Source organism: Ictalurus punctatus, chromosome 1, assembly GCF_001660625.3.
Source record: "Ictalurus punctatus breed USDA103 chromosome 1, Coco_2.0, whole genome shotgun sequence".
NCBI classification, from domain to species: Eukaryota; Metazoa; Chordata; class Actinopteri; order Siluriformes; family Ictaluridae; genus Ictalurus; species Ictalurus punctatus.
The window spans coordinates 29,908,871-29,921,127 of NC_030416.2; the positions used below are offsets into that span (position 1 = coordinate 29,908,871).

At 39.5% G+C, this 12,257-nt stretch overlaps 1 protein-coding gene across 3 annotated transcripts in view; it reads right to left on the bottom strand.

Moving 5' to 3' along the window:
* Positions 1 to 6,861: 6,861 nt before the first annotated feature.
* nrp1a (neuropilin 1a) overlaps positions 6,862 to 12,257 on the bottom strand; it is a 73,430-nt gene continuing 68,034 nt past the window's right edge. For 2 of the 3 annotated variants that reach the window (XM_017479731.3, XM_053683781.1), the window contains exons 13-17: positions 11,455 to 11,598; positions 11,026 to 11,303; positions 10,731 to 10,824; positions 10,470 to 10,520; positions 6,862 to 9,706 (exon numbers count right to left, since the gene is read on the bottom strand). In XM_017479731.3, the coding sequence (XP_017335220.1) occupies positions 9,420 to 9,706; positions 10,470 to 10,520; positions 10,731 to 10,824; positions 11,026 to 11,303; positions 11,455 to 11,598 (854 nt within the window). In that variant the 3' untranslated portion in view covers positions 6,862 to 9,419. The remainder of the gene's footprint in view (positions 9,707 to 10,469; positions 10,521 to 10,730; positions 10,825 to 11,025; positions 11,304 to 11,454; positions 11,599 to 12,257) is intronic. The other variant, XM_053683773.1, reaches the window with a different exon arrangement.

Sequence of the window (12,257 nt, forward strand, 5' to 3'; positions counted from 1 at the left end):
TACCATAGACCATGATTGTAGAAGGAGCCAACCCTGCTGAGAAACATCCTTATAGGAACTCGAGGACTGTAGCTATTGTGCAGTTTACTGGGTATGGCTGACATTCCTCAAACCACAAGACAAAAAGACACCACTTGAGCACATGCAATTTTCCTCGTGGATGGTGCTCTAGCATTCAACATGGTTCTACAACCTCAATTGCAAGACTAGAATCTATGAACTGGTGCCCCTCAGGGGCCAGACCCACAGTGTCCAAAGTTCCAGCCGAGGGTGATTAATTAGCCCTCTGGTTGAGTGCTGTCTAGCAGGGATATTATCTCTGAGAATCATATTTGAGCTGGCCAATAAGGTGCTACTAGCAGAAGATGTAGACAGTTTTGGCGAACTCTTGCTAGAACTTGTGGAAGCAGAGCAATCGGGGGAAAAGCGTACAGATGTGACCTCGGCCACATGTGCACCATGGCGTCCATCTCCAATGGTGCGGGAGGAGTTAGGGCGAACCACAGTGGGCAGTGTGTTGTCTCCTTGGAGGCGGGGTTATAAATACAGCTAGTGTATAGTTTTCCCCAGAAGCGTGATATTTTTCATCATGCTCTTCTGGGAAAAAAGGGGAGTTTTCTATGGTGTGAGGGAGATTCATATTCACTGCCTTAGTAATCACTTCAAGCTGCTCTTTATATGCTTGAGAGCTGCTCTCCATTTTCGGTGCGATGGCACTCCCTTCTGGCTCCTCGGAATCAGAGAGGGTTTTTTTTTTTTTGGCTTTCCATAGCAGAATGAGTTGCCGGTACGCGAGCTCTGAAATCTGGTGGAGAGCCAGACACAGAAGACAGAGCAAGAGATAGAGCGGCGCTCATCTCCAGCTCCTCTTGCAGATCCATATGAGATCCCCAGGTCTTGAGCCGGCCCAGATCCGCAAGGCTCTGAAACCCAACTCCCTTCAGCCGAGAAGAGAGCGAGTCGCAAGCGGAGCTGCCTAATTCGTTCACAATGCGCAGAGTCCGACCTCTCGAGGGCTGCCCTGGCGTGTTCCATCCCTAGATACTTCACCTCGTGATAAAATGGTAGCACTGCGTAACACACTTCCTGAATTCTCTCACTCATACTTTTCTCTCTCTCTATCTTTTTAAAGGGGCAGAAAAGTAAAGACATTTTTTTAAAAGATAGAAGAAATGAAGAGTCTTTTTGCGACTGTTACAGAAATGACCAATGAGCAGTCTCGCTGAAGATAATAATGCTGATGACACGGTTCACTGGTGCCATTTATATATATCACGCGATGCACTTAATTGCCAGGTCACCTGATCACGACGGGCCTAATTAGACATGATATTACACACGCTTTAGATACCGGTCACGTGCGAGGGCCCACGTGTAGCTCACGCAACGTTGAGTTCCCTTTAAAAGGGAACTAATGTTTTGGAATCTAAAATGTTTTTGTACTGACTCGATAATATAGAGGTTAGGGATGGGGAAATGAAGCCTCATAAAGCATTGATGCTTTCCCCTGACTTTTCTAGGAAAAGATTCAAAGCTTCGATAGTGTCGAAAACAGTGCCATCTAGTGGTTGGTAAGCAGTAAAGCAGCCAAAGGGCTGTGGAAGAAGCTCCACACATTTCATAGATAGTTTCAGTGTAATGTGCACAAATAAAAGACTAACAGAGTTGAATATGGCAAGTATTTTGCCAGGGTTGGGGTTCGATTCCTTCGGCTCTGTGTGTGCGGAGTTTGCATGTTCTCCCCGTGCTGCAGGGGTTTCCTCCCCCAGTCCATGCATGGTAGGCTGATTGGCGTGTCTAAAGTGTCCGTAGTGTATGAATGGGTGTGTGAATGTATGCTCTGCGATGGACTCGCACCCTGTCCAGGGTGTACCCCGCCTTGTGCCCAATCTTCTACTGCTTACTCCTTCTTCAGGGTCAGGAGTCCGATCATCAATCTTCCATCTTCCCATAGAAGATGGATGGATTGCCCAGTCATACAAATAATATGAAGAATAATACATCCATCCATCTTCAACTGCTTACTCCTTTTCCGGGTTGCGGGGGAACCTGGAGCCTATCCCAGGGAGCATCGGGCACAAGGCGGGGTACACCCTGGACAGGGTGCCAGTCCATCGCAGAGCACACATTGACACAGGGTGCCATGACTGGGTAATTAAAAAGATAATTGAATAAGTTTGAATGAAAATCATTAATTTTGACATGGACAAAATGATCCATTCATATGAAGTGTGGGATTAAAATGTAAATAAGGACATTATGGGATGTTATCAGGTAGGTATTAAATTTGCTTATGAGACTTGGCAGTGATAGTGCTTGCGTAACTGTGGGAATGACAGAAAGGTGACAAAGAATTTTTTATTATTTTTATTGAGAAATAAGATCTGTTTGAGTGTAGGGGCTGAGTCTATATCTCCTATTTGACAGTACTTTCCCTGCCTTAGAGAACACTCTCACATGAGGTGTACAAAGAAACTGACAAGCCCGACAGAATCATCCTCACAGTGATACAGTCGTCTAAAAGGACCTGGAGCGACATTTATTACTGAGAAACACAAGAGTCTGTATTTTCATTTAATCTTCAAGCACAGACTCATGTCTGTCAAACTCTGGTAGTTTAAACATAATCACCTCATGTCATACTACAGTATATCCGTGAAAAAGTTGTCAGAATGTCAAACAATCATGTCTTTATGACATACTTTTTGATTTTCTTTATAATTTCTCAAACTCCTTATAGTCGTTGGATTTTGTTAGAAAGAAAAATCAACAAAACCATTGTTCCTAACAGCACACAGTATTTCCTTCATTAAACAAAAACTATTCCTGTAAATGTTTTTTTTTCCTGAAGTGTTTCTAAACAGTGAAATAAACATTTTAATTCTATCATCATCCAAAAGCTAGATTTTTATTTTGATTAAGTATGCAGATATATACTGTATACTGTATAGACTGTATATACCCCCCTCAATGGTGCACTCTCTTAAATATGACAGCTTTCCAATTAAGAATTGGAAGTATTGGGAGATCTTCTGATAAATGTGTAGTGCTCTAAACAACAACAGTGTTGCTCCATTTTAAAAGACGGATTTGGGTACAACATTGAGGAAAATGAGTTGATTCTTCTTTATATGTTCATTGTTTATATGTGGAAACTGGTTTGGTTTTAATGGTAGGGTTGTAATTAATTAACTTTTTTGTTGTTGTTGCTTGGTTGGAAAGTAAAAGCTCATGTTTGCCTGCTAGCCGTCAGTGTATATTGTATAAGTACACATTTTCTATGCAGACTTAACCAATTTCAGATTCAAAACATGGTTATGTATGAGAATAAAACAGCATGTTAAGTGATTTTACTGTTTAGGAAATATTCAGCAAATATTCCACCATGAGGAAATTTACACAACATAACAAGATTTACCAAGTTATTATTATTATTATTATTATTACACATGGTTTACAGTTATCTCATAAAAAATTCTTCAGGGGCATCTGAATGTCAGAATCAGGTTTATTTGATTACGATTTCATTAAACTGTGCAATACTATTTAAAATGTACATTGGAAAACAAATAAAAAAAAACACTGTTTTTCTATAGAAAATATATGAAATATTAATCCTTTGCACTGTTTTACACTATTGCTTCGAAAGATTTAGCCTGTAATGTGCTTTATGTTTATAATCCAACTAAATATAAAGTAAACAAGGAGTGTACTTGTGAGGTAACTTCGTGTCAGCAATTAGACATATTTCTCACTATTACTTGACATTATACTATTTATTTATTTATATTATTTAATATATTCCACCCGCTCTAATGCAAAAATGTAAACTTGCCAAATTGGTGTAGCAAGGAGTTCTGTAATTGCATACTGTAAAACTCATTTATATGTATTTTTATCATTCATCTTCAGTAATTGCTTTATTCTGGTCAGGGTCGCAGTGGATCTGGAGCAAGAAGACAACCTGGATGAGACTTATTTTGACAGGTCATTGTTAATGCTGCATTTTATATGCATGTGGTTCTGTTTGGCTGCTGTAGCAGAACAATGTCTAAATAAAGTATGTCTCTGTCCAACTTGTACATTTTTAAATCTGATGAGGCACTTCTACACCCCTTAATTCAGTTTTAGATCATTTTTTATTTTTTTGATCATCCAATGCAAACACCCTCCTGCCACACTCATCTTAGAGCAAATTCAACCTGCTTAATTATTCATTGCAGTTATTAGATTTTTCAGCAGTTACCGGAGGCCATATGTGCATTTTTATTTTACATGCAATAATTGAAATATGTCAAATAGGAAACATGCTTTAATAAACATTGTTTAATGAAGTAGTTCATGGTCAGGTCAGAGAGAGAGAGTGAACATGAGCAGCCTCTGGTGTTTAGGGAAGGTATTAACTTCCAAGAATATTTTCCAATGATATGAATAGATTCAAAGTATGAATTGGTTTCCTATTACAAAGCATTTAATCAGTCGACCTTTTAAGTGGCTTCAAAATCTCCATAAAGTAATCAAAAAGCTTACGGTAAGAGTGAAATAATGCTATAGCTACCAAGAGGTAATATACAATATAGTGTCATTCCATCTCAAGTGGTCCAATAATTGTAAAGTTGGTAGATTTCTTTGGTGATTACCTCTATGTATTGGCATTGCAAAATCACCATTTATTGTTATTTTTTTATTTTTATTTGATTTGATTTAACTACTACGGCTATTTTAGTGCCATGGCACACAACACATTTTGGTTATACTAGCTGTTTACATAAACCTGAATATCTCAGCTCAAGATGATCCTAGCTCCATGAAACAAAAACTGATCTCTAGAGCACATTACAAGGTATATGTACGTATGTAAACCACATTTAGGGTCAATTTATAATGGGAAGGGTTTGAGTGTCAGTCTTAATTTTTTAAGTAGGTAATTAGGTAAGTATAGTGTGCATGCAGAACATTTCAGGTTTGAGACTTCTCTTATTTTTATGGGCACGAGAAAGTGCAATTAAAAAAATATTTTAGCTCACTTTCAGTTTCAGAATATCTTTGGTGTGGAACCAGATACGAACCCAAAATTTTCACAGAAATAAGTCCTCTATAGCAGCATTCTGCTGGAAGAATTGTGAGTTTGAAATTGAAGGTAAACTCTGCAGGACAGGTGATCTCGAGGGCCAGATTTGAAGAGCCAGCCTGATCTATCATGTTGGTACAGGTGTACAGTTGGTATGCGTGAATAGATTTGATCCAAAAACAGAAGTACAGTGTGCAGATGGGTGTTTTACAAATGAACAAAGCTGGGGTGTTGATTCTCCTGTGATAAAAGCAGTAAGTGACTTCTGAGCTGTAGTCAATTACTGCTTTTTTCACAGGAAAATAACACCAGAATGCTACTATACAGGACACTGTGTTTCTGTTAAAATGTCAGTCTTGTATCTCGTCCCCCACCAGAGATATTCAACCAGAAATTGAGGGAAATTTAATCTCACCCCCATAAAAAAGAGAAGTCTCAAACCTGAAATGTTCTGCATGCACATTAAACCTACCTAGGTACCCCCTAAAAATAGATTAAGATTGAGATGCAAACCCTTCCCATTATAAATTGACCCTAAATGTAGAACTGTGAGCAATCATGAGCATCTCATTTGGACTTATAAGTCTAAGGAACACTAATGTGCAAAATGTTTATATATGTACATATATACATATTAGTATGGTTTGTCTCTACTACACATATGTACTGTAATGATCTATAATCCTACTGTCTGGTGTCACTTATAGGATGAATTTCTCTCTGAGACTGGTTCCTCTTATGATTTCATCCTCATGTTTTTCCTTGCCACTGTTGCCTCTGGCTTTCTCTCTACATCTGGATTTCTGTTAAGCTGCTTTGTAGCAATGTCTGTTGCTGAAAGCACTATACAAATGAAATTGGAAATGGTTTATTGATAGCCTGAACTCTTCGAATTTGACTCTGTCTTTGCCCTTTGTATTGGTCTGTTTTATGAATAAACCTCTATTTGCATCCATGTTCATTACAGACCACATCACATAAACATCTGTCCATCCATTCTCCATACCGCTTATCCTGCACAGGGTCACAGGGGAACCTGGACCTTCCTGATCCTTCCTGATGCCCTACCTCTGAATGGAGGTCTCATCAACTGGAGGCTATAGCCTGGAGATCGCTTAGGATGGTACCGCTTGGACTGTAATTACCACATGCAGTTTTGCACTCAGGTCTCCTTTAGCGAACAGTGGACTAGTTCAACAAACAGACTTCATATAAAAACCATAATGAACTTTCCTTTACTTTCACACTATCCGTTGTTACCCAGATGAGGACGAGTTCCCTTCTGAGTCTGGTTCCTCTCAAGATTTCTTCCTCATATCATCTTAGGGAGTTTTTCCTCACCACTGTCGCCACCGGCTCGCTCAATAGGGATAAAGTCACACACTTAAAATCTGTATCCTGTGTTTATATATTTCTGTAAAGCTGCTTTGAGACAATGTCCATTGTTAAAAGCGCTACACAAATAAAATTGAATTGAATTGAATTGACCATGGGAACTCGGGGCACAAGATGGCGGGCAACCCTTCGCAGGGCAAAATCACACACACATTCACACACTACGGACAATCTGGAAATGCCAACGCATGTCTGTGGACTCTGGGAGGAAACCATAGCACTGTGAAGCACAGGGACAACATGCAAACTTGGCGCACAGGGCGGAGGCAGGATTTGAACCCTTGCACCATGTGCAAGGCAAACTACATTTTTAAAGACTTTTGCTTACTATGTATAGAAGTATTCGATATTTAGGGCACAATGTATAGGAAATAATAAGCCAACCGCATCCAGCATGTCTTAGGAAAACCTTTATTGTATCTGAATCTTTGGAATGTACGTTGAGCTAAGTTGACGAGAGACAGTAGACATTGGCGATTTTCTTTTCATGATGCAGAATGTTGAAATACAAAACATTGATTGAGAGTTTTTTTTAAGGCCTTGCTGTTTTATTCAGGTTCTTCTTCCTACAACAGCAATTACAGAATCAGTATTGAAAATAAAAGTTTCTCCCCTTCTTCTTGTGTAAAAAAAAACAACAACAACAACAAAAAAAAAAAAAACGAAGAAAAACAAATTAGCACAAATTTTGAATGACAATACAAAACCAAAGATAATCAATCAGGTAAATGGGAACTTTACTATAGGAAATTTGTATACCTTTTTCAATAATGAAAACATCTCAATAACCATATATTTCAGAATTATTTACATATTCTGAAACTATAAAAAATGAACACTGTCCTTTTTTTTAATGAAGATTTTTTTTTTTTTTTTTTTACAAATGAATGCTATAAACACATAAACCTCTTTAAATATATCTATCAGTGCAACATTGTTTCTTTTTTTTTCTTGATGCTACAGTATGCTTTCTTCATTAAACCTTACTGAAGCTAGTCCGCCTTTAGCTTCAGCTAACACACACGTAGCATTGAGAAACGGGGTCATGGCATTGCAAACTACTGGAGATAAATGAATAGAGAACGTGTTTGCCACAGAACACAGCACAGCACAGAAACATACCAAGAAACCTTTAAAATATGAGTCAGTTTAGGTGTGTACATGTGTGTGTATGTGTGTGTGTGTGTGTGTGTGTGAGAGAGAGGGAGAAAGGGAGTGAGGTGGAGTGCTCTGGGTTATACTACATGTGATATGAAGTTCTTAGGTTTTATATTGTTGCGTGATATTGAATGATAAGCCAGCATTTCATGTTTTATGTTTTGAGTCAGTCCTTCATATGCTGTTCTCTTTTTAAATCCAGTGCCTTATCCAAAGCCGAGCCGATGCACGCCTTCTGTATGGTGTATGCGGCCCTGTGTGATTTGAAGCAACAGTCCTTTGGTACAGACGCAAGAGCCAAAGTGATGATTCCTACATCAAATCAATCACATGGCAAATGTCATGCTTATGTGATGACAGCATTATCGTCACACCAGCCACCCATGTGTGACATCAGCGAGGACAACGAAAATGAGTGCAGTCCAGATGGTTGGCCAAACACAAAGACAATAGCACCATTCTTAAACGCATCCCATTCACAAGTCTTACTGTACGCGAGACAGATGACGACAAAGTGCATTCGAGGCGAGAGGACGATTTAAAATGCAGGAGAAATGGTTGAGGCGATGACGACGATGTTCGTTAGCTCTTTTCTGACATGATGGCAAACATTCAGAACATAGCTATAAAGAGAAGCAAAAAAAGAGATGGGGTTACACCTGACTTGTTTTGCCCCTCAAGCCTTCAGCCTTAAAGACGATCATATGGACATGTGGACAGATGTGAATTGTAAATGTCAGTGAGATATAGGTGTAGTGTAAGCACAAAGCGTAAGTACTTATGGAGCCTCATTGATGATCCGTGGAGCGTGTAACTTGTCGGAGAATGAGTGTCAGTGTGTGTGTGTGTGTGTGTGTGTGTGTGAACCACCAGCGTATAACATATTAGCTGCATTTCTGGGAAATGTGATAAAGTAACCAAACAGGACGGAAATAGCACACGTTTTCACCTTCACGAAACAGCCAGACAATTGTATTTACAACACTAAAGAAAAAAGGGATACTGCAGCTTCTTTTTACTCATTTTCTTTGAAAAGGGCAATAAAATATATTAAAACTTACTGTATGTACAATATGTGGGCTCTCAACATGAATGAACCGGGTCATGTTTGCAGGGTCATGTGACCAACATATTTGTTTTGTTTTGTTTTTTTCTTTTTCTTCCTTGTTTTTGTGTGTTTGTCTTTGTTCCAGAACTAAAGGGATGAAAGAAAAATTCACAAATCAACAAATGAGGCCAAGAAAGATGTACCAAAGGCACTGACTGAACCACACCCTCAGATACGTGTCCCATTATGGGTTATCAGACATGGTTCATTTTGGATTTTTTTTTTTTTACACATCTCCTTTAAACGCAAAAAAAAAAAACTTTAAAAAGAAATGTTTTTTTCCTCCCAGACAAAGAAAAAAAAAGATAAATACGTATAACATTTTCATATATTGGTCTCAACACCAGCATCCGATTGTAAAAATGAGCAACGAAAAAATAATAAAAAATAATAAAATAAAAAAATTAAAATAATCATCTAAATCATCTGTACATATTCTTTTTTATTTGTTTGTTTTTTTTCCATCTCCTTCAACCGCTGATTCAATGTTTTTGTACACAGTGTCCCCTACTGGTAGGTTCTGTTCACTGCAGCTCCTGAGAAAAGCACGGCTCAGTCCCAGTTCTCCTCCCATTGGTTCTGAGAACCTCTGAGCCTTGTCCTCGTCCAATGGGAGAGCGCCGTCAGTCTGTTTATTTTTTTAAGCCCGCCTCCCTGAGGAGAGGTGTCCCCTAATTAGTCGGTGCCTCATGCTTCTGAGTATGAGTTCTGTGAGTTGAGCTTGTCCTTCTTTAGCTTGACGCCATCCACCAGCTCGAAGTTATAGTTCTCCAGAGCGGATAAGTTCCTGTCGGTCATGGAGCCGTGCGAGCAAGCGCAGTAGAGCACCACGCCACAGATTGCTCCCAGGAAGACGCCCAGCGCGCTCATGGCGATGATGGTGATCAGGATGGGGTCCAGAGTATTCAGCATGTTCCCTGTTCCGCTGATCTCTTTGTTCTCCTCGGTCTTCGGGAAGTTGGTGATGTCCACAGCTAAAGAAGGGAGACGAACCGTAGAATATAATTTATAGACAAAGATGACTGCTTGGGTAAAGATTCACTAACTGACAACTACAGATAATGATCTGGGAAATTGTTGAGAGATTTAACAATAGATTTAAAAATATAATTAAAGTTGCTATAAGTGATTTCAATAGAAATCAAATGTCAGCAAAACGTTTGACACCATGATAGCTCTCTCAAAAACAAATGATCTAAAATAGGAAATGTATTTGTGACTGTCCCAGGCTCTATAATCAACAACTGAGTAATACACAGTCCTAGTGTATTAACCAATCAGGAAACGCCTTTGCAAACAGACAATCAGGCCATATAAGGCTATGCAGTAAAAAAACAGGAAGTTAGGTGCTAGTGAAGCATGACGAAGTAGGAAATGAGCAGATTAGTCAGATATATTGCTGTAGCAAAGGCAGACAAGACCAAAAAAGGTTTGACAAAAAGTTCCAATACACTATGAAACAACTTGAGAAAATGAAGTGCCCAAGAGACCTGAGCGCTATGAAGGGCTGGACAATTGGTGTTTTAATTTTTTTTTTTGCTTGAAAGGTATTTATTGTGTGTGTGTGTCTGTGTCTTTGGATGGATGATGTGGGACTGGGGTTTGAAGGGAGGGAGGTGGTGGAAATTTTCATTAGTACACCACTTACAACAGCTTTTTTTGTACCTTAATGCATAACACTTCCCCCCCCCCTTTTCAATAATACCATTATGTCTATATGTGGTATGTGAGACTTACGGAATTTACCAAAGTCCTCAGGTAGCATGGGTTCTGTAGGGACATCTGGGTCTACACACACACACACACACACACAGACACACACACACACAACACAGAAGACAGTTATATTCACTGAGATATAGTCAATCATTTGGCACTTGAACGAAAACTATCTAGCTTAACTCAAACGTAACATTTTATATGCATTTAAGTCTATTTGACTGACAAATCAACATGCAGGCTGCTTACTAATCTTTATGAGCTTTACAGCTGACTCACCTTTGCAGTCCGCCATGTTGATTTCCAGGATTTTAATGTCGTCCACAGCGATGTCTCCCAAGCTCTGTCCCTCCACTACACCCTCTATCACCACCTGATGAACACAAAAAATGAAACATTTGAGAGATTTCAGTTTTGTGGAAGCGTATACTGTACATTATTCTACAATATCTCCTCTGCGCACAAATCTTGCTAGCTTGTCATAAGTCCGGTGTAAAACAACTGGCCATCACATTTCTTACACATTGATATGATTTTTGATACGTCGATCCAGTACACTTTCTCATACACACACCTGGTAGGGTTTGCTTGAATGTGGGATCAGCACACGGGCCTCCCTCCAGCGGTTGCCCTGATGTCCGCTGACGGTCCAGAGGAGCACGTCGGCTGTTTCACGGCCGCTCTCGTGACGCTGCTTGATGTGCAGAGTGCCGATGTGTGAGCCAAACATGTGGTACCAGAAGGAGAGGCAAAGATCCGAGTCCTGACCCAAAACAGCCGGACTTACGAGCTGCGCCACTTCTTTCTTCTGCGCTCCAGTCGCTAGGGTGTAAATGAAGTTTCCAGAGCCACCTGAAGAGAACAAGTATGAGGGTCAGAGAATGATGATTACACTACTTGAGCCATAATTTAAGGAAAGAGATTTCAAAATTTGTGCTAAAATTGTGTGCTTTGGTTTGTGTTATTGTACTTTTTGTTAATCTCGAGTGCCTTTGCATGTTACCTGTGTGGTCCATGTTGGGGCCGGTGTTTAATGTGGGCGTGCCACTGGACTGAATCTGCCACCTGTAGCTGCCCTCCTCAGACGTCCAGCCACAGAACGAGGGGTTATTCGCCCAGCCAAAGTCACACGCAAACCACAAGAAAGCTATAAATACACAAACACAGATGCTTAGAATTACCAAGACAACCTTATATCATCTGTTCAGATTCTGTCATTTGCTTTAGTTATATTTGTAGTAATTGATTTACTTTAATGATTTACATTATGTTTTAACATGTAATACTGAAGAAACAGCCACTGCAGTATTGAAAGCTACACCATTAGGGGGCAGTAGAATACCCTGTTACAAATTAAAATTAAACTGATTCTTCAAAAAAACAAAACAAAACAAAACAAAAAAAAACCCAGCATCTTTAAAAAATGCAAAAAACTGTCACTGATTATGCGGATGCAAGATCTTGTGAGTGATATTTATATGTGCATAATATTGATGAAACAGGCAGTAGGTGTGAAATCGAGGCTGTTTAATACAGGGCACACTTTCTTCTGTGTGACAGGATGGAAGACAGGAAGGAAGACAAGAGAACAGAGGAGTGTAAAATCCAGACAAGAGAAAAAAAAACGATATAAAAGACAAACGATGTCATCGCCTTTCTTTCTCCAGACAGTATGAAATGCAATAACGTGAGGATTCAGAGTGGCTTCTGCAGAGTATTTGCCCAGTGAAGAGGAAAAAATTTTCCATTAAAAGCCACAGCTAAGGCTCCCTGCCACTGTTCCTCAGAAAATACTGCTATCCAATT